Source organism: Candoia aspera, chromosome 6 (genome assembly GCF_035149785.1).
Source record: "Candoia aspera isolate rCanAsp1 chromosome 6, rCanAsp1.hap2, whole genome shotgun sequence".
Taxonomy (NCBI): Eukaryota; Metazoa; Chordata; class Lepidosauria; order Squamata; family Boidae; genus Candoia; species Candoia aspera.
Window position 1 is genome coordinate 79,380,483 of NC_086158.1, and position 23,494 is coordinate 79,403,976.

General features: G+C 39.2%; 1 protein-coding gene and 1 long non-coding RNA gene across 4 annotated transcripts in view; both read left to right on the forward strand.

Moving 5' to 3' along the window:
* The first annotated feature begins 7,777 nt into the window (after positions 1-7,777).
* Positions 7,778-8,675, forward strand: LOC134499507 (uncharacterized). Its single transcript, XR_010068156.1, has 2 exons — positions 7,778-7,905; positions 8,633-8,675. It is a non-coding gene; the product is annotated as an uncharacterized LOC134499507 (long non-coding RNA).
* A 1,564-nt stretch (positions 8,676-10,239) lies between these two features.
* Positions 10,240-23,494, forward strand: part of P4HA1 (prolyl 4-hydroxylase subunit alpha 1) — a 33,645-nt gene continuing 20,390 nt past the window's right edge. For all 3 annotated transcript variants that reach the window (XM_063307479.1, XM_063307478.1, XM_063307481.1), the window contains exons 1-5: positions 10,240-10,317; positions 18,656-18,773; positions 20,165-20,261; positions 20,748-20,899; positions 23,283-23,420. In XM_063307479.1, the coding sequence (XP_063163549.1) occupies positions 18,686-18,773; positions 20,165-20,261; positions 20,748-20,899; positions 23,283-23,420 (475 nt within the window). In that variant the 5' untranslated portion in view covers positions 10,240-10,317; positions 18,656-18,685. The remainder of the gene's footprint in view (positions 10,318-18,655; positions 18,774-20,164; positions 20,262-20,747; positions 20,900-23,282; positions 23,421-23,494) is intronic.

Below are 23,494 nucleotides of genomic sequence, written 5' to 3' on the forward strand. Positions count from 1 at the left end.
AGGCAGTTATAACCAACCCTTAAGTCTTTTTATTGTATTCATATCATTTTTAAGATTGTAGGAACCTAAAATAGTTTCCTTACAAACTGTAAGGATCGCTGTACTCAGATCCCAAATATTGTAGTCTCATACATCTCCATTGTAAAAAAGGAAAGCTCTTTATTTGAACATTGAAGTAAGCATTCCAAGAGAAAGCTGCAACTGTCAAAATTGGCACGCAAAACCTAATTAAAACATCCCCTTCTCAATGAGCGTATGTTCCCCCCCGCAGCTGGCTCAGGCCATTGCAATGACCTTGGTTCCCAGCGCTTCGGCTCCTTTTGGAATTCCCCCCTCCTTCCATCTAGCACAAACAATCTTGACACGTGTCGAGGCTTCTTGGTCTGACTGGCATTGGCAGGAACCAGCAATCAAATGCACTGAGTTCATTTGATTGTACAGTCCTGACACAAATAGTGTGAAGTTGACAGATTTATGGAACAGAATGTATAGCCAAAAAATCCCTGACGAAGAGCACACAAGAAATATACTCAACAATGGTATTCACTACGGGTGCAAAGCACAGTAACATCCTAAATGACAACTATTTATTTTCTCACTTGATACCCTGCTCCATCACCACCACAGTGTTCCGAGTTCAGCTTAAAATAGATGTCACCACCTATTTTGATTGCTTTTTGCTTGGTTGTTTTAGGAATCTGGGATTTAAGTTGGGGGAGTGTGTAATGTTACAGTAGGTAATTTTAATTGTACCATAGACATTACATTGTTGTGATTATAACTCGCCACAATCTCTCAATTGCAGCAGACAGAAAAGTAGGATAACCAAAATAAAGAAATTCTAAGAGAATCTAGAGACTGATGCACTAAGCTTCTATATAGATCAACTAAAAACTGAAATATGTGAATAGTCATAAAAACATAAACTGTGGCAAACCTGGAGTGCCTACAAGTAATTTCCCCAGGTACCTATAAAATTCACTGCTGATGCTTGTGATTCATTCTTATATTTAAATTATGTTTAGCTGGTGGCTAAGGATGCTCTGTAATGAAGTATTGGCCTGTGGCCACCTAACATCTTTATTTTGCAGATACATTTTTAATAAGCAATTCTCAATCTGAAAATCAAATTAAAATGGATTAAATCCATAACATAACATAAAACATAACATGGTATCCATGCTTTGTAATGCTATTCCATGCACCCTCCATTTTCACTGTTAAGAAGCCAGGAGGCTTTGGAATGACTGCAGGAGAGGTGCAATTTGACATCCTGAGATGAAGAAGTCTGGAGCTGGGAATGGGAAGCGTTGCAGGAGGAGCTAAAATACTGGGATGATAAATGAGTGTGTGTGTGAGTGAGAGAGAGAGGGAGAGAGCATGCATGTATTAGGAGGTGATCCTGAACAAGAAAGAAATAGCTGACACAATAAGTTAATATTATGCATCAGGAGTTAAGGATGAAAGAGAGCGTTTGGGACAATTTACCCCCACATCCAACAGCTGCACAAGCACCCTCTGTGTCAGCCGTGTTTCAGAGGGATTCCATGTTGATTGGCTGCATCTTCATAGAATTATGTGGCTCCAAGAAAAACAGGGCTTATTTAGCAGAACATTTCAAAGGCACGTTCTCACATTTACAACTTTTCTAGCTTCCACACCAATTAGGCTACTCCATAGCTTCTAATCAATGAATGTAAGAACATTCTGCAGTTTCAGATGACATTATTTTATTTGTATTAGGGAGATGGTGGATTAACAATCCAGTTAATAGAAGGTAGCTGCTAGCAGGCATTTCTTCATGTATGTGGGATCTCAGTGTTTCAGTTACATACCTGTCAAACTGTAGCCAGTGTTGATCTTAACCAATGAAGGGTCAATTCAACTTGAAAACATAATCATATTCAAGCAAAGACAAGAACAAAAGTAAAGAAGTACTTGTACATAGGTTTTGTTTGACAACCATGCTGAAATAACATTTGTATGCCCAAGCACTCTGACTAAGTGTGTCCATTTGGAGGGGGAGGTTGAAAAAAGACACAATGACAGCTGTGACCATGTGATCAAGGCCCACATCTTTTTTATGTGTTTCACATGCAGTATATGCTACAATTACACATTTGTCGCTGCCCTTTTGACTTTTATACAAAAATAAGTAGGATCTTTTCAAAGTATATTGGTACCATGTCATCCCTTTATGTGTTTTACCTTCCAAGACAGAAATAAATATTGTCAAGCATTTAATTAGAAGGCACATCTTCATAAAGCAATAAGCTATTGAGGCGATATATGACACACTTATTAAAATGATGTACGACACTGCAATAGTTTCTTATGAGCTAACAGGATTAACTGAGACAACCACTCACATTAATCTCTCCTTGGTGAGGAGAAGAGAAGCTAGAGTAATTTCGGTTATAACTGCTATAAAGACTTCCAGCTTGGTTAGCAGAAAGATATTTTCACTTATTAACATATGTATAACCTAACACAGCTAACTTGAAACGATATTTGCTTTTCTCTGGCAACCTGCCAAAGAAAATGATTTTACAAGCCATAATACCAGAATTCAGTCATTAATCGTCAATCAGCTGCACATGAAAAGAGGTAAAGAAAATTTTATATAAAGAGAAAAAACTAAGAGTTTGGTCAATAAATATAAGCTATTGTGAGAAAAGTAAGTTTTCAGATGAAAGGTCCCGTTTAGACCAAATTGAAACATAAAGGTATGTGGCAACAATCTTGGAAGCTATTTTACACCAGCTTCTGCAGCTTTTGCTAACTTTTATCAGGACATTCCTAGAGCATCCAATGAATCCCTGTATTCAAGAAGTTTGCTCCCTCCCTTCTTCCCACTAAGACAATGGTTTTCTTCAGAGTAGATAAGCAGGGCAGAAAGTAACTTGAGATCTATTCCTTATGAATATGTATATACACCTGCATCATCATATGAATATGTATGCTTACATCATTTCCTTTTCTGTAATGTATAAGGATCAATGCATTTCTTTTGTCTGCAGGGGAGGCACCCACCATCTTGGTGAGAACCCCTCCAGCGCGCAGTATATCAATAAACACTGCAGTCAGCCTTGATTATCTTTGCTCTGAGTCCTGTGTTGATTCCACAGAACCTGGTGTGAGAAGTGGGATCCACAAGTTTGAGCTGTGACTGGGGACGACAGCAGGGTGCCCTTTCAGGGTGAGTGTTGTTGTTTGCCTGATCCCATGTCCCCTTCCTGCTGCCACATCAGGACATCATTACAAATGGTGGTCAGGCAGACTGTGAATGGTGCCTGTGTGTTTCCCCTGTATGGGCTGTGAAAGAAAGTGAATGAATGTGTGAGGGATCACAAACAGCTGATCCTCCCCATAGGTGGATCTAAAGGATTGAACTAATCAAAGCAGGGAAAGAAGGAAAAGCCCGCAAAGAGACTTCAGCTCCAGAAGCAGACAGAGATCTTGGCAGATAAGATCTCTGGAGAGTTGAGGAAGGAACCAACAGGAAATCTTCAAACAAAGCATGCTTTGAGAGAAGCTCCGTAGGCGGCTCCTGTAACATTTATGAAACAGAAATTGGGTTCAGAAGTAGTTAAATACATGGAACTCAGTGGTCATACTGCACAGGGCAGTGGAGAAATACACTGGACACCTTTCATGGCAGGACAGGTGGCCGCAGTGGGGCTCTTTTTGACTCGAGACTGCTGGGGGCAGTCTGAGTGCAAATTGAGATGATAGTTCAAAGACTGTGCCTTCCATCCCTTCGCTTGATCTGCCAGCCCCGTCCTACTTCCAAAGGGATGAGGATGACCTGACTCCAGTCTTGTGTCCTCCAGGGAGGAGCCGTGGGAAGAGAATGGGAGTGTGGGGCCCACAATTGTGTGGGTGCTTCCACCTGTAAGACCTCACCCATTGCAGAGGGAGTTGTAATCAGCTCTGACTGAGCAGATCAGGTATTGGAGAGGGGAGTGCATGGGCATGGAGGAGAAGCCTCAGGAGCTTCTCGCTTTGCTAGAAAATCAACTAGACTGCAGACAATGGAATCACAAAAAAGAAAAGAAAAACAACAAAAAAAACCAACATGAAAAGCTAGCACAGCTGAAAGCGGCCGATACCACCAACAAGCTTGTTTAAAGAAAATTCCTGCAGGCTTGGGATGCCAGACACCTCTCGGTTCAATTTGGAATGGGTAAGAACCAAGCTATTTTTCCTTTTGAACAAAACTGGGAGAGATTTTTGGAAGACTAGGTGAACAAAATTGGCCAGAATGGGGGACTTTTGATTGTTGTCAGCTGAAACTTTTAAACTTCTTTTGTGAGAAGAAGAAGATGAAAATAAAACTGAGCTACTGATGTCATTGGGCACAACTTTTGGATAAATCTTGACCCTCCAATTCAGCAGCTGATTGTAACACCGTCTCGAGTCCTTCTCCTTGTAATTTGGCCAAGATACAAAAGTAACTCTATCACGAGTACCTGAAGAAATACCATTGTTCAGAGCTCTGATGAAACTCATGCTACGTTTTATACCAACCACTGAAAGAACTTTGAAACATGCTCAGAAAAAAGATTTTAAAGCTATAGCATTTTTCTTTTTGTGAATTAATTTGCCACTGACTTTTGCAATCAGGTCAAACCTTGCAAGGCCCTTACTTGAAACCATCAAAGATAGTAGAAAATTGGGTACATAGACAGATTAGTACCATGCCATTACAGTCAGAATAATCAGCAACATCCCAAAATATATACTCTTGTTTATTTTGCATTGTTTGTTTGTTTACTTATCAAAATAGTCACCGCCCATCTCCTCCCATCAAAGGGACTCTGGGCATTATATCTCTAAATGAGGATTCTCAACTGTAGGATCACGGAGCAACTCAGAGGGGAGTCACAAATTGTTTAAAAACTTGATCAGCTTTGCAAATGGAGAATGGAAACACCATTTCTGGCCTTGTTCTGTGTTTTCTCTGTACAAGCCCCAGGGGGCAGTTGTGTTCTTGCAAAATTTGAGAACCCCATGAAATATAGGTGAACATTTAATGATTAAAGTTATTAATATATTTATTTTGCTCAACCTAACTATAATTAAATAATTAGTTTTATTCATGGGAGAGTCACAAAAATCAATTTATCATTTTAGGGGGTACCCAAAAGTTTGAGAATTTTGTTTCTAAATGTTTGAGAGACTTGCACCAATTAAAGAATTATCTTTTGATGATGATGAAGTTGTTGATGTGAATACTTCTTTGTGCTTCTCCAAAGCATTCACATATATTGTTGTCACATAAGTTGGTGGTTTTATCTCCTTTACTACATCACCTGGAATGAACACACTTAACCCTAAATGTGGAAAATATTCCATTTTACTTCATCCCAGGCATACTTCTATCTATACTTCATGTGTATATACAGTACTGGCCAAGTATAATTTCTCAGGACCAGGTATTATTTTGGTCCTTAAACAATCATTTTCTAATTCTTTAAACAAAGCACCTGCAGTTTTCTGGCTGCCAGATTTATGTTTATAGGTAGTGTCCATGTAATCTTCAGGGATTTAATGGTACATTTACCTTCTGATGAAATATGACATGTCTGTATACTGAATACAATGTTTTGTATTTATGAGACTTATCTCTTCTTCCTGCTGCTAGCTGAACACTGCACCTTGTTCTTTCTATCTGTATACAAGAAATTTTGTTGTTGTTGTTGTTTATTCGTTTAGTCGCTTCCGACTCTTCGTGACTTCATGGACCAGCCCATGCCAGAGCTTCCTGTCGGTCGTCAACACCCCCAGCTCCCCCAGGGACGAGTCCGTCACCTCTAGAATATCATCCATCCACCTTGCCCTTGGTTGGCCCCTCTTCCTTTTGCCCTCCACTCTCCCTAGCATCAGCATCTTCTCCAGGGTGTTCTGTCTTCTCATTATGTGGCCAAAGTATTTCAGTTTTGCCTTTAATATCGTTCCCTCAAGCGAACAGTCTGGCTTTATTTCCTGGAGGGTGAACTGGTTTGATCTTCTTGCAGTCCAAGGCACTCTCAGAATTTTCCTCCAACACCACAGCTCCAAAGCATCTATCTTCCTTCTCTCAGCCTTCCTTATGGTCCAGCTCTCGCAGCCATATGTTACTACGGGGAACACCATTGCTTTAACAATGCGGACCTTTGTTGTCAGTGTGATGTCTCTGCTCTTAACTATTTTATCGAGATTGGTCATTGCTCTTCTTCCAAGGATTAAGCGTCTTCTGATTTCCTGACTGCAGTCAGCATCTGCAGTAATCTTCGCACCTAGAAATACAAAGTCTTTCACTGCTTCTACATTTTCTCCCTCTATTTGCCAGTTATCAATCAAGCTGGTTGCCATAATCTTGGTTTTTTTGAGGTTTAGCTGCAAGCCAGCTTTTGCACTTCCTTTGTTCACCTTCATCATAAGGCTCCTCAGTTCCTCTTCGCTTTCAGCCATCAAAGTGGTATCATCTGCATATCTGAGATAGTTAATGTTTCTTCCAGCGATTTTAACTCCAGCCTTGGATTCCTCAAGCCCAGCATGTTGCATGATGTGTTCTGCGTACAAGTTGAATAGGTAGGGTGAGAGTATACAGCCCTGCCGTACTCCTTTCCCTATCTTAAACCAGTCCATTGTTCCGTGGTCTGTTCTTACTGTTGCTACTTGGTCGTTATACAGATTCTTCAGGAGGCATACAAGATGACTTGGTATCCCCATACCACTAAGAACTTGCCACAATTTGTTCTTGTCCACACAGTCAAAGGCTTTAGAATAGTCAATAAAACAGAAATAGATGTTTTTCTGAAACTCCCTGGCTTTTTCCATTATCCAGTGGATATTGGCAATTTGGTCCCTAGTTCCTCTGCCTTTTCTAAACCCAGCTTGTACATCTGGCAATTCTCGCTTCATGAGTTGCTGAAGTCTACCTTGCAGGATCTTGAGCATTACCTTACTGGCATGTGAAATGAGTGCCACTGTTCGATAGTTTGAACATTCTTTAGTGTTTCCCTTTTTTGGTATGGGGATATAAGTTGATTTTTTCCAATCTGATGGCCATTCTTGTGTTTTCCAAATTTGCTGGCATATAGCATGCATTACCTTGACAGCATCATCTTGCAAGATTTTGAACAGTTCAGCTGGGATGCCGTCGTCTCCTGCTGCCTTGTTATTAGCAATGCTTCTTAAGGCCCATTCAACCTCACTCTTCAGGATGTCTGGCTCTAGCTCCCTGACCACACCGTCCAAGCTATCCCCGATATTATTATCCTTCCTATACAGGTCTTCTGTATATTCTTGCCACCTTTTCTTGATCTCTTCTTCTTCTGTTAGGTCCTTGCCATCTTTGTTTTTGAGGAACTTTTATAATTATGAGAAAACATTGAATAGAATGGCACTTCTGACTTTTAGATTGCAAGTCTGAGAGTTTCTTGTTTTCTTCTAATTAATTAAACTAAGTCTTCATATTAATGGCCTTACAGCCAAATCCAGACCACTTTGAATTTGGGGCAAGGATAGAATTCTCCCACCCTCTGTTCCTTTGTGTATGTTGGGTGTGATAAAGGTCTCCTACAATGTAAGATAATATGGATCTTTCTCCAAGAAGATCCAATGAACTTGCAAATGCTTGTTCTTCATTTTAAAAGCTGATGACCTCTTTATGGTTAAGTATCATGCCAAGAAGCAACATCTGAAAAACAGGATTACATTGGCTGCACAAATGAAATGGTGAAATTGTTTGCATGGACCCACTATAACAAAAATTCCAAAGAATAATAATTGCAAATCACAATTACAGCAAAATAGCTAGATGTTCTTGCACATGGAAGGCATCTTAGACCCAGGAATGGATGGTCCTTTGAGTTAATCTACACGTGGCATGGAAGAGGATCTGCATCTACAGTACAGGTAGTCCTCATTTACCAACCACAATTGGGATCAGCAACTCAATTGCTAAGTGAGACATCATGTGACCAGGCGAGACTTATAACATCTCTTCTTCCATCATTAAGTGAATCATTGCAGTCGTTAAGCAAGACATCAGATGACTGCAACTTGCGATTTCACTTCTGCATTCTCCATTAATTCTACTTGTTGGAAGTCAGTTGCGAAGCGCCGAATGGCAATCACGTGACTATGGGACGCTATGACAGTCATAAATACAAGGATTGGATGCAAAGCTGCTTTTTTTCCAACTGTTGGAACTTCAGATGATTGCTAAACAAGACAGTCAGTAAGTAAGGACTAGTTGTGGTACAAAAAATATCAGGGGCAGTGAAGTAGGTTGCAAGGATATGTGGTAGCAAGTTACTAATCCTTCCATCTTGCCTGAAAGTTCCATTTTCCCACCCCCAACTACAGAAGGGGACCAACTGTCAGCAGGTACCTGGAAGAAGGATCTGTCAGCCTCACTGTGTAGACCAATCCAAGAAATTAATTGAACTCGAAGACTAAAACTATGTTTATTAATATTGGCTATAGTAATGGAATCTTGCAGGTTGGATTGTGCTTTACTCCACCCACCCACCCCTTATACTCATGTGAATTAGAGAGGTGTCTGCCTGAGTCTTTTGCACATGTCTTCTTCTTGTTTTGGACTTAAGCCATGTTTTTCCCCTTGTCGCTTTGGTAACAGATCTGGCCTATCTCTGTCAAGGTCATCTTCCTAACTCTCTACAGCAGCCTTTCTCAACCTTTTGACCCTGGAGGAAGCCTTGAAATATTTTTCAGGCCTTGGGGAAATTTACATTCAGGCTCAAATATAGGCCAGAAGTTACAAAATTATGATATTTGTTTCATGGGTATATATGCATTAACAGTGTTCTTAAACTCAGAATAAAGAATGAAACTTACCTCTTTAATGTGAAGTTGCCCAAATTTGAAATATTTTTTTAAATAAATCATTATCTCCCAGGGAACCCCTAGTGACCTCTTGTGGAACCCTAGGGTTCCATGGAACCCTGGTTGAGAAACCCTGATCCACAGGATCCAATGTAATGATTTGGTTACAACTGGCCTGGAATGGCAGAATCTCTTCTTGTCTCTCCTCAACCATGGAGGTATTGGGTGACTTAGAACAAGTCATTATCTTTCAGCCCAAAACCTTAACATGACTCCTCTGTATGCCACATTAAGCTCTTAGAAAAGGGGAAAAAATATACAAATAGATATTTTCTTACATGATGCTAATAATGTCATACTTTTAATTCCTTTTTCCTTGAGATGGGTGCTTCAAGCAGCTGATTTGGGGTGCCATGAAAAGACAATAAAATGTTATTGATTAATGTATTACTGTTGCTAGCTTTGCTTCTTTTAACTGCATTGAAGGGGGGTGGGGGGTGTCGTAGATTCCTGCTTCAAAGGACAAAGTAATGATATGACTAATTGTCTGAAGTTTTGGCTTTCTCTGCTTTTCAGACCCAGCCTCAGGACCATTTGCAAAGTTAACATACCCTTCTATAGAATGTTGGGCTACCATGCTATGCATTTCAATTTTTGTCTTCTAGCCAGCTTTGGATAGTCTATGTGGCATGTGTTATTAGCCCAGACCTGCAGTGCCAATGTTAATACTTATTAAATAAAAATAGAGGTCGCGGGTTCTCCACCTCTGGAGGTTTTTAAAAAGAGGCTGGACAGCTACCTCTGATGCAGTGCTTCTCAACCTTGGTGGCTTGAAGACGGGTGGACTTCAACTCCCAGAATTCCCCAGCCAGCAAGTCTACCCATCTTCAAGCCGCCAAGGTTGAGAAACGCTGCTCTCATGGATGGTTTAATGGGTTTTCCCCGCACATTGCAGAGGGTTGGACTAGATCAGAGTTTCTCAACCTTGGCAACTTTAAGACGGGTGAACTTCAACTAGCCAGGCTGGGGAATTCTGGGAGTTGAAGTCCACCGTCTTAAAGTTGCCAAGTTTGAGAAAACTGGACTAGATGATGCTGGTGGTCCCTTCCAATTCTGTACTTCTAACCCCCACTGACTTAGTAGCTTCCCAATTATAAGACTCGCCTGCCGAGAAACCCACCCCAGCCTCACCCCACTTGAGCCCCGCTCCGCCTGCCCCTCCTCTCGCGCGTTTCCTCCGAACGAAGAGGGTCAAGCAGGCGGGGCGGGGGGGACGGAGGCGCCGCTCGCGCGTGCGCAGCTTTGGGGGCGCTGCTGTGTGTGACCGGCCTCACGTAGCGCTCCCGCGGCTTTGCTTGCCGCCGCGTTCCGAGGGCCGCCTCCGGAGGCCGGTGGGCGGGGCCCAGCCCGGAGAAGCATTCCGAGAGGGGCCTGCTGGGGAGCGAGCGGCGCGGGACGGAGCGGCTGCTTTTCTCCGAGGTACGTGGCCGCACTGGCGGCTCTGCCTGCTCCCCGACCCTCGCCTGGCCAGCTGAGTCACAGCGGCGGGCTCCGGCGTGTCGTTCCCCGCTGCCCAGCAGGGCGAAGGCCGCTTGCCTTGTCCCTCCTGCTTCGCCGCGGGGGAAGCCAAGTCGGATGCGGGGCGAGCGCGCGGCTGGGTTCTTCCTTCGCTTCGCCCGCGAGAAACTTCCCCTTGGAGACGGTGCCCCGATTGTTCAGCCCGCCTGCCCGGGGTGTCTTTTTCAGGAGCCTGGGCACGGAAGGTCCCCGGGCTTTCTTCGTCCTCCTTTTCGCGGATGCTCTCGGGCGCTTTCGCTTCCTTTTTTTTTTTCTTTGCAAAGAGCTCCCTTAGTGGGAAGCGCCGGAGATTTGTTCCCCGGAGTTGGTTGGTTGGTTGGTTGGTTGGTTGGTTGGTTGATCGATCGATCGATCGATTGATTGATTGCCATCAAGTCGTTTCGACCTGATCGATAGATGGATTTTCTCTGTGAACCCGGAGTTGGGCCAATACCAGCACAAATGCCGCCGAGGAGCGTGCGAGCCCCCGAGTTATCGTTTCCTGGGAATAACTCCCTGACTTGTCCACTCTTGTCGAGAGCAAGCAGAGACTTTTTTCCCCTCCCTTTATGCCCCGAAGGAGAAAGAAACCTGTGGCTGACGTGGAAGCGGGTCCTTTATATTAACTCCCACCCTGTGCCTGCTCGAACTTTTTTTCAGCCTTCCTTCGAAGTCAACAGTTTAGAGTTCTTCGTTTTCCCAAGAAACTTAACGGTTAAGTGCCCTGCGGGAAGAAATCCGATTCTTCCTAGAATCTCCATCTCTCCTGAGACTCACGGGGGGAAAAAAAAGGTGGATTATCCAGTTCTTAATATTATTGGCATTGCCCTGATATCAGAATGGATGCAAGGCTGAAAAACCGATTTTTAAAAAAAAATCGCTTAGCTGAACTAGATCTGAAAACATTGCTTTCAACATTAGCCAAATCAGTTTAGTAATATGATTCCTTTTTCGAAAAAACAGATTAAATACACCTTCTAGAAAAGGCACTGGACTGGTATTTGCAGAAATTCTTAGCAGACAATTCCTGTGCTGGAGACTGTAGAGTACTGAAAATCGATATTTGGGCAAATAAGGAGGAACAAATGTAAGAATGGATAGAAGAGCTAATAAAAAAGGATGGCTTACATAGTTAAAAAAGTTAACCCTTTCTTGTCCAGCTGTATATTTTTTAGACTTGGCTAAGAAAGAATTTTGAGTCCAAGTGTCCATTGCAGTTCATGATTGGGGAGGGTGAAAGACGTGGCAGTAGCATTTTTCCATCAACCTTTTGCTCACATCAGAAACTTCTGGCAAGAAACTATTTGCCCTGTTACTATTTGCTTGCTAAACATGAATAATATGTACTTTCTTTCCAATGAAAAAATCTATGCTTTCAGAAATGTGTAATTATGTAAAACAATTTTTTTCTTAAATCAGGCTACTTTGGGTAAATCTGGATAGAAAGGTGGGTGTATAAATCCAAATTAAAAATAGGATAAAATCATTTACTGGACTTTCTGTAGTATTTGATTTCCCTCCAGATGTTTCATAATACTTTTCTGATAATGTTGTATTGCATCATACTTGAATGATACCAAACTAAATTGAGTTTTGAGTTACTGAGGATTTGAGTGAGATTTCAAGAACATAGAAGAGTGATACAGTTTATGTCTCATAAAAAGTTGTATGGACAGGGCATCATTGGTTGACTTCTTCACAAATTCCATTAACTCTCAGGTTGATTTAAACTTGAAAGGGCAGATGCAGATTTTTTTTTCTTGCATAAAAGGATCTGAAGATACTATGTAGCTAAGTCATGAAGCATTCAGTGTAATCTTAGTGCTCTTTATCAACCTTGTGACTGTTAATCCAGGGGTGTCCACAGGATCTGTTCAAACGGTTGGGACAAATGTTGGGACTTCAGCTCCCAAAGTTCATTGGCATATGGATTGGACATGCTTGGTGGGAATTTTGAGAACGTTAGGCTCAACACATCTAAAAGGCAACCATTGTGAGAATGCTACTATTTATCTGGGAACTTCTGAGTAAATATATATTGGTCTAGTGGTTAAGGTGCTGGCCTAGAAACCAGGAGACTGAGAGTTCTAGTCCTATCTTATGCATGAAATCCGGCTGGGTGACCTTGGGCCAGCCACTCTCTCTCAGCCCAACTCACCTCACAGGGTTGCTCTTGTGGGGAAAATAGGAGGAAGGAGTATTAGGTATGTTTGCTGCCTTGAGTTAGTTATAAAAAATAATAATGATAAAGGCGGGAGGTAGGTAGGTAGGTAGGTAGGTAGGTAGATAGATAGATAGATAGATAGATAGATAGATAGATAGATAGATAAATAACTTTTGTGTTCCATTTTGGAAGATATTGAAAGTATATAAACCATCTTGGACTATAGAAAGAGAGCAAAGACATTAGAATAATCTAGTTGGACACTTACTCCCCACTCACACACTGTTCTGTTTGAAAGAATAGGAAAAACAGGCAGGCAAGTGAAGAAGACCCCCATGTCTGATGGAGCTAGACTGCTTCCTAGCTCCTCCACTGTCTTGGTGGCCTTGTTGGAAGGTCTTGATGACCAACTGTCTTTTAATACAGTTTTATTTTGACTTCATTAATATTGTCTTTCTTCATTTTTTTTCTAATGAATTCAAATAATTACAGACAAGGTATTTATACTGTGCAATAAATAATAATTAGGATTTTTATTTACAAACTGGTTTTGATTTATTTGGAAGATGAAGAAAGAAAAGGTGCTAACCCAAATGCCGTATTACAAATAGCGTTTGCTCCATTTAGAAAGGCTTAATGCATGACTACGAAGTTGTTTTAAAAAGATGAAACATCCATTGAGTCTAAATTGATTACTGGAGTCTTCATGGATGATATCCGTGTGGTTTTCTTGGCAGCAATCCAGAAATGGCCTGCCAGTGCTTTTTTCCAGGATGTTCTTCAGCTTCCCAGACTAGGCTATAGCTCTCCCATCCAAGTACTAACCATGCTTAAACTGTTCAAGGTGTACTAAAATAAAGAAATAGTACCATTGCAAATACAAATTTTCTTAGGGTATAGATGATATGAACAGATGGATTGCATTGAAGATATAACTAACTTTGAAACTGATGGGCTGGAGCAATAAATAGGTGAATGAATATTTTTCTATTCCATTAAAGGAAGTATCCTGTCCTTTCAAATTGCCCCTTGAAAATACTTAATCCCCGAAAATGGTTTGTTAAAAACCACTACCTTCAAAATGCTTCAGGACTTTCTTCGAGACAGAAAATACCATTGGGAAGTATATTTAAGATTGTAGTAAAATACCGTTCTCTTAATTAGAAACTGAAATATGTTTTCTAGTTTGCTGGCGTGGTAATTGCTTTGAAAGGGCAGATTGTATATGTGATCTGTCTAATTAATTGAAGACTATAAACTTGCCAGTATAGGTAAAATATATATCCAGAGCCCTAGTCTAACTTGACTCTAGGGGCCCATTCTCTCATTATGTCTAGCCCCTGCCCTCAAATGATGTCATCCTCCTGCCAGAGAGTCATTTATTAATTTATCCTGCTGTAGTCTTGCCATTCTCAACTCATGCATTAGTGGTCTCTGCAGGATAAGGGCAGAATATATCGTTATACCTGCATTGGCTTTCATGTGTGGTAGGACCCAATAATGCAGCTTTTCCTTTGCAGGTAGCCGAGCTAAATACATGCAGGAAGCTGTGTCATTTGAGTGGTCAGGCACGCCTTGTGTGGAGCGACCGGATTTAGTAATGTGTGTGTGGGACAGAGTAATAATAGGAGTTTCTCAAACTGTCTTCACCAACCTTGGTGCCCTCAAAATGCATGAGATCACAATACTCAGGACTCCTAGCCAATGTGATCTCCACTGATTAGGAATTCTGAGATTTACGATCCTAATACAGGGGTAGTAAACCTTTCTGATGCCCACAAACTGGGCATAATATTTTGTGGGTCTCCAAGCTGTAGCGGGCAGAATGACAAAAGTGGGCAAGGAGGTTTTTTCTCTTGAGCTTTTTGTGGAAGACTTTGGAGTGGCTTGTTTTATAAATCATGGTAAGCCTATTTTAAGGACATAATACTATGTATTGTGTGTCACCCACTCAAAATCACAGGGAATCATGCCACCATAATTCAGAGAAGGTTTTGTGAACAAGCAAACAAACAAAAGCAGGATTTCAGAGTCTTAACGTTGATTACGATTATACTAACACATCCTGTGTGCACCAGGTTGGAGAAGGTTGACTTTGATGTCCATGTGGCTTCTGTCCAGAAAATATATATTAAGGATAGAGCAGTGGTACTGGTGGCTTAATGAGGAAGCAGAGGGTTAAATGTTTACAGTAAAGAATCCCAGTTGCCATGAGAAAAGACGAGACAAATAGAAAGGTGTACATGAGCATGAAGAAGTCCATGTGGAATGGAGGAAGATAAAGGATGACAGGATGGGGATGATGAAGTGATGGTTGGAAAACTTTAGACTTTGATGTATGTTCTGATTAAAAGTCATTCTGATTGCATCTTTTAAGTTTGCTTAGTAGAATTACTTTTTCCTAACAATAACTTTTCTATACTATACAATATTTTACATTGTATGCCTGGAAAAAGTATTTGGAGAGCTTGGAATAGAAGGAGAAGCATGGCAGGACTGGTCTCATTATCATTAGCTAGTTCAGTGCTATCAATAACTCCACTGATCCTAAACTAATTTTAAGACTGGGTCTGGTGACTAATGAAGTTTAAGTACTCAACTGTGGTCTCAGTAATATTTGAGAACCTGCAGAGGTGAAGAGTTATAGAGTTGTCCCAATGTTGCAGAATATGCTGCAAATTACTTGCAGTTCTGGGTGAAAACACATTGTTATGCTTAGCAAAAAATAGGATTTCAGTGTAAAATTCCATAATAAATTTCTGGGAAAGAAAAGTGTAAAAGTGGTATAAAATCTCAAATGGTGTTGCTGTTGAGAATAGGTGGTCTCTAGTGGACATTAGGCATCATGATTGCATTGTACCAGCGAGTGCCTGTTTTAATGAGGCATCATAAAAGCTCTGGAGCATAATGAAAACATGATTTGCATAAAGTTAATACAGGAAAACTTTGCTTTCTTTTGCCAAACTCATCCTATAATACAATTTTTATTGAAAGTTTTAACAACAATAAGAACTAATACAAACTAAAATAGAACAAAAAAGAGAGAAAGAAAGAAGGGAAAAAAGAAAAGCTAAAAGGGCAGAAAGAAAAGTAGAAGAAAAATAGAAGAAAAATGATATAAAGAAAGATACAAGGAAGTGGCTTCCGATCTTCTTCACAGCAGTTATAAGTACAATTATATTTTAACCTCTCTCTCTAAAGTTACATTCTGACTCTCTTCTTTCTATAATCTATCTTGTCTAATCATCAAAATCATAAATCATAAGTTCATTTTTTTATGCAAAAAGCTAGTCAACAATAAATGTAGGTATTGTCTTTTCTCTAATCAAACAAGTCAATTTAGCCATTTCAGCCAGTTCTTTCATCTTCACCAACCATTCCTCTGTTGTAGGTATTGCCAGATATTTCCATCTTTGTGCATACAACAATCTTCCTACAGTTATATATTAAAACATATTCCGTGGCTCTTTTCTAATTGTTTATCCATCAGTCCCAGGAGAAAAAGTTCTGGTTTCAACTGAATGTTAATCCTTAAAATCCTCTGAATTGCTGTATGCATTTGAGCCCAAAGTTTTCTAGCTTTTTTACACATACAAGCTTGATAAAATGACCCTTCTCATTCACATTTCCAAGATAAATTTGAAGTACCTTTATACATTCTGGATAATTTTTTTTGTATCATATACCAACAGTACATCATTTATAAAAATTCTCATTAAGATTATAACATAATGTAAATTTCAGTGCTTTCAACCACATATTTTCCCATTGTTCCATTTGTATATTATAACAAAAGTTTTTAGCTTACTTTATCATACATTCTTTGACCTGTTCTTCTTATGTTTCAAATTTCAATAAAAGTTTATACATTTTAGAAGTTACATGTTCATCATTTGTACACAATTCCATTTCAAATTCTGTCTTACATTATTCAGTACTATGCATTCTTTTGACTACTTTAAATCTTTCTAATAAGAGAACCATTGCCAACTATATCCCTCTTGATTTTATTTTACATTCCCCTTGACAAAATTCTAGTATCTCATGATAACTTAGCCATTTGTGGTTGCCTATTATTTCTTGTCTATAAAATGCTTGTGCTGAGAGCCACAAAGGTGTTTTTGGGCACAACTGGGTTTGCATCTATTCCATACATATTCTCAGTATGGCATGTCTAACATAATGATTTTTAAAATCTACATTAACCTTGACTTTATTGTATCGCAAGTATCCATGCCATCCAAATTTCATGTCATGTTTTTCTAACTCTAAAAGTCTTTCAAGTGTTCCAAGGCACCCTTTTGTCTAGATTCATAGAACTCTAAAGGATTTTCCTCTCTTTTTTCCTTAGAAAGCAGAGATTTCATCATCAAGAATTAATCTGGTAGTTGTGACACCCAAGAGTTTGTGGACATCTGGTTGAGGCTTTGTCTCTAAGATGCACAGCTTGAGACTCTGAAGATACATGGGATCCCTGAGGAAAAGGGAAAATGATTAAATACTTGACAGGAGAATAATAGCATATTTAAATTTCATTACTGTAAATACAAATGTAAATAAAATAAAATCAGGTTTAGTTCTTGTCTGTCCCTTTGGGAACAATTTTGCTTTTGGTTTGCACCGTTGTTTTCAGCGCCCTGAAATTACCCAAATTGTTTAGGTGTTAGTTGTTGTCCTAACAGCCAGGAAACACGCTGAGACAAGGAACTGGTCTCTAATGTTTATTGCTAGTACATAACAGGAATCCTAACAAACTGAAGAAGCATGGGAAAAACCCAGCCATATAAACCCCAAAGGTTAAGGCGGTCCCGATCTGTGTCTCTTTGAATGGCTGACCAATTCTGCAGTGCTACGCATGCGCTTAACAGTCTGGATGGGAGCCCCCTGCTCGCCATCCTTACTCATGACAGTTGTGGCCAGTTTATATGGATGGGTATAGGTACCCCAGAATCAGAACCCCCTTTTTAACAAGATAACTTTCCCTGCCTTTGCATGGGTTAATAGCTGCATCATTTCTAAATGCCAGAGTAGATAGGACAAAATCAGAGATGCTTTTATAAGAGCTTGATTGAAAGAATGAAAAATGTCTGAAATAATAAGAGAGGAAGCTAAAGAGAGAGAGAGCAAAATATATTGGATGAGCCTTAAATGGTTCTGGAGATAAAACATTTCTTGTGTGTAGGGACTGTGGTATGATTTGATAGGACTGCAGCTGGAATAAGCCATTAGCAGAAAACTTGTCTTTTACAGAAGGTACACAATGCGGTAAAATAAGTAAAGTCCTTACACTGACTTTTCCTAAACCAAGGCCATTTATTTATTTATTTTCTATCCCATCTTTATTATTTTTATAACTAACTCAAGGTGGCAAACATATCAAATACTGCTCTGTCCTTCTATTTTCCCCACAACAGCAACCCTGTGAGGTGAGTTGGGCTGCAAGAGAGTGGCTGGCCCAAAGTCACCCAGCCAGCTTTCAGGCCAAAGGCAGGACTCTCAGTCTCCTGGTTTCTAGCCCGGCACCTTAACCACTAGACCAAACTGGCTCTCCATTTAATAGATTAACTATTTAATTGTTAGCTGATTACAAGGTTGCTTAAATTTGACCATAATAACATTAAATCACCTGTTCTGTTAGAGAGGAGTAGGGAGAAAAAATTGAGTTCCTACCATGTATCTCCAGAAATGTTTAACTGTAGCTTTGATTGATTCATGTGATAGCTTGTTTACTGCATTATTCTGGATTAGATAATCTAATGTACTGAGGGGAGAAGCAGTGCTATGCACAGATAATAGGAGGGCGTATCTAGGAACTGATTATGATCTTTAAGTGTACTCTGTACTACACAAACAAAGCTTGAATTTGGATTTCAAAATATTTATTTTCACCCATGAATTTTACTAATCTTAAACACCAAAGTCTTTAATTACAGAAGGAGGAGGTAGAAGTCCTACCAGTACAAATTTTGAAAGATTGCTCTGGACAAATATTGGTGCTTGATACCTTAATGTGATATATGTGTTTTGTAGAACGAGGGGGAATAGTTGGGATAATCCAGAAATGAACCTTTCATCATAATTATATTTCTTTTTTAGGTGTGTTAAGGCAACACAGTAGTAATAACTATGGCAGTCTCAAGGGAGTGGTGTCTTCTAGTTCTTTGGGTTCTGCTGGCTTCTTCTCAAGCTCATACAGATTTCTTCACTTCAATCGGTAAGTGATGCTTTTAAGCATTTCTAAGTGATTTGGTAATAACAGTACCAAAAGTGTGGTAAATTAATTGCTTTGTTTGTTAGTTATCCACCCCGCTCTCTGCTGAAGGCTAGAACATGATAGTCACAAAATTAAGTGTTGTATAAAAATACCAGCAAATTAAAAAAATGCCATAGGTTTAAGCTCTCAAGAAGCAACAAAAATATATTGGAAGTTCTATTACTAGTTGTTTACTTGAATAATTGCATTTGGTTATATTTTAATATTGCTTCTTCCTTATTTATAAAGGGAGAACTACCTAAGAATCATAACACCTGTGTGTTAAGATCTGTTGGTGACATTTTTGAATTGGTTGAATATATAGTGGTGAATTTGCACTGGCCCACAAAATGGCTGGACGTATAACCCGACTTTATAAATATATGCAGGAAGCATTTTGCCTACAATTAATTTCATTTCAATCGGCAATCGGTAAATTACAAAAAAATCTTAATTTTTGCTTCCTGTGTGTACATGTCACAGTTCTGCTTGTATGGTACTTCTGACATTCACTCTGTTTATAAGAATTAATATTACATCAACATTTAATTTGGGCATATTATTTACGTTAGAATGATTAAGATGACTATACTTTATGGCTGTTTATTTAATAAATGTGTCAGTTGCCTTGTAACTTGAACTTATAAAAACAATATAATTCATCTTTGTCCATTTCTGATAGTAAATGTTAAAGTAGATGTGCTTCAATTGGCTGGCGGCTTTATAGTGGAATATTTGTGGTTTCCTGTTTTACCTGCTAGGGTTGCAGACTTAATATCTAGGATTAACCTGAATGAGTGTGAGGCTGGGAAAGAGTAAAAAGTAAGGTTCTAGCTATGTGCTTACTAGCCAGTATGAAATTCTAAAATCATGTTTCATTGGCTTGCCCATGAAATGACAATATGAGCTACAAAAAGCAAACAGATAATAAGACCTGCAAAACTATCAGTGAAGATTAATATAGTATAAAACTGTCACCAAGAAACTGGCTCGTGCAGAACATTCAAAATCTATAGGGACAGTACGCAGGGGTAATTTAATTTAAGCAGATCAATATGAAATTATTTTTGCAATATTTGCAAGACATGGGTGGCAAAACAGAATGCTGCCTTATACCTTGCATTCAGCTGTAAATTATTGGTGTAATACTCCTCTTACTTAGCAAAATAGGAAAGATTAGTTTAAAGCTTCCATAGTGAAAAGAACAATGCTCCTGACGTTTTTTTTTTTCAAGAACCAAGAGAGAGTAACTGCAAATTTACTTATTTGGGCTGGTTGGGTTTTAAAACTAAAGTGTTAGAACTTCATAATAGTGTTCCTGAACATACTGATTGTATTGATCTGTCTTTTAGGTCATATGACAGACCTGATTCATACAGAGAAGGACCTGGTGACATCACTGAAAGACTATATCAAGGCAGAAGAAAACAAGTTGGAACAGATAAGGAAGTATGTAATTCTTTGAATGCTAATATTTAGCAGCATCCCTCTTCCCAAAGTGAAAAAAATGCTAAATAATTCATGGATTTTTTGAGGGTGAGATTATATCTACCATTTTTGTAAAAGCTCACTGCAAATCTCCAGAGATAAATATATATCGTGAGTAACAGCATATCAGTAAGTCCTCCTGAGGTTCATTCCCTCATTTGTTTCATATCTTAGGAAAAAAATACCAGAGCACTGTTAAAATCACTTGGGTTAGTCAATCTCTCTCAGCTCAACCTTTCTCACAGTGGATAAAATAAAGAGAGATTTTCACAGAAGCCGCTTTGAACTCCTGGATTAAAAATAGGGTATAAATATTAACTCAAAAATGTGTATCTCATGATAATGAGATGGTATTTTTTGTGTCTGTTTGTGTGTGTGTGTGTAAGCATTCATATTATCCATGGCACTGGCGTAACAATTTACTAAGCTTTCATTTTCTCTGCTTAGGTGGGCTGAGAGGTTGGATAAGCTGACAGATACTGCAACAAAAGACCCAGAGGGATTCTTGGGACATCCTGTGAATGCCTTCAAGTTGATGAAGCGACTGAACACAGAGTGGAATGAGCTTGAGAATCTGGTCTTGAAGGACATGTCTGATGGTAGGTTTTTGAAATCCTTTGAAGCAGTCGATCATTAAATGATTGGATAGCCAAGGAAGTCTGGATTTCAATTCATGCCTTAGTGATGAGTTCACTGGGAAGAGTCCCAAGTATGCTTAACTATAAAAACTGATTTGGTATTAGATCCTCCACCCTAAGCAGTGTAACTAACTACAGTTGAATGTATTGTCCAGATGCTGGGAGGAAGGTTACTTCTGGCTGGAAGTGACAGGATGTAACTATAAGTAAATTTAGAACAAACCATGGCAGTGTTCACTGATTAGTTCTGGATGGAAGCCCCTTTCTTCCTGAGAGAGGAATAAAGCAATAAACTCAATATAACAAACAACAATGGCTGGTTTCCTTAGTTAGATGAGATTGGAGTTACATCAAGTATAATACTACAAATTATTGATGAATGTCATCGTCAATAATCTATTTAATTCCTTTGTGGTTAACAGCTCTGGCCTCATAACATTCACAAATTCACAAGAAAAGGAACAACTGAGTACCTTCTTTGCCTACAAATCTAAACATTCTTCTAGTTGGGATGCCTCCTCCTTCCTTCCTTGTGAACCTGCCTTTCCTGGCCAGGAACAGTGTTATGTGCCTCTTTACTGACAAATAAGTGTTCTACATTAAGTATGTTGAATTTAATTTAACTGTTGAATTATATTTCCATAAACAATTCAGTTGTAATAAAGGAATTGTAAATCAATCTCCCTCCCTCCCTCCCTCCCTCCCTCCCTCCCTCCCTCTTTCTTTCTTTCTTTCTTTCTTTCTTTCTTTCTTTCTTTCTTTCTTTCTTTCTTTCTTTCTTTCTTTCTTTCTTTCTTTCTTTCTTTCTTTCTTTCTCCCTGCTTCTGGAACCATCCCTTTTTTCCCCCTGGAAAAGGGTAGTTTATATATTCTGGATGCACTTTGTATATTTTCAGAAGTGACTCGTTCAGGACCAGAAGTAGTTTTGGGGGCTCAAGACATACTTCCGAACAATCCATTTTTGAAAATAACAAGAACCATCTTGGATTCATTGGTCCATTTTGGGAAATACATGGGATATTCCAGCTTGTTCTGAAACAAATGTTTTGTATATACTTGATTATAATTGAATTTTTAGTAATCTAATACTTTATGGCAAAGTCACCTAACTAAACAAATATTTAAATTTAATATAGCAAATATAATTAATTTATGAACATTCCAAAGTATACACTATAGCTTTTATAAACTTGAAAAGAAAAACAGAATGATTTTAAATCTGTTTAAAAAAATTGTTTGCTTTAAAAATCTTCCCCTCCTCCCGGGGAGGAATAGAAACTCACAGAGAATTTTTTTTCCTGGTTTCCAGATTAATAAAAATTGTGCTTCTTTATGTGTATTTATTAAAGATAGAGAGGACTGAAAGCCAGAAATTCCAGTGAAAGCAAAGGAGGTTCATAAGATAAGATAAGATAAGACTAAGATAAGATTAAGGTTAAGGTTAAGGTTAAGGTTAAGGTTAAGGTTAAGGTTAAGGTAAGGTAAGGTACGGTAAGATAAGGATAAGATAAGATAAGATAAGATAAGAGAAAATATTAAGGATATGTAAAACATACTGTTTTCTGGGAACAATGGAATATTCTGTTTTTTCTTCAGATGTGCTTCCAATTCTTGAAGAGTTGCTTCTTAAAAACTGCTGAAACACCCCCGAGAAGGGCCAGATAGACATGGACTGGGGGGGAAACAGGAATGTTGGGTATTCCTCCAAATGTTTTGTCCTTAAAACAGTCTATTTTGTACATCCCTATAAATTTATACCACTCCTCTGTATTGTATCCAGAAATAGCTGAAGAAATTGTTACAGAACTATAACAATATTTTTTTAGTGTTATTACAGTTACGTAAAGTACACATTTGAGCCATAATCCATTTTGTCTTACAAACTAATATTAATAGAATATCTGTAGCTCAAGGTTGAGCTGTGGCATCCTTGGTGCTCTCTGAGCTTGGTTGTTGGCTGGCAGATGTTTTGTTGCTAAATGCTGAAGATGTTGCCTAGTCAGGCAATAAAACATCTGCAGGCAAACAACCAAACTCAGAGAGCACCAAGGACTCCACAAACTAATTTTACTTTCATTATCAAAAAGAAGATGATTTATAACAAGAAGGCTGCATGCATTGCAGTTATCCCCCCCCAAAAGAATCTGGGAGTGGATCCAGATTTAGTCATGCCTAAAGAACCAGTGAGCAAGTCATAAATCTGGAAGCAACCTAAAGGAGGAGGAAGAGGGTAAATTGAGGACAAAGATGGGGAAGAAGGTATACAGATGGGAGACTGGTTGGAATTGCAATCCATGCAGAGGAACTGAAAACTACAAGAACCTCTTTTTATTTTTATTTTTAGGGTTTATTTCCAACATGACTATTCAACGACAGTTTTTCCCTAATGATGAAGATCAGACTGGTGCTGGCAAAGCTCTCTTGCGACTCCAAGATACATATAATTTAGATACTGACACAATCTCAAGGGGAAATCTTCCAGGTAAAGTAAGATACAAGCATTAAGGGGAAATGACAGCTCAGACAACTTTCTTGGGTTTCAGAGGGACAGAGCTC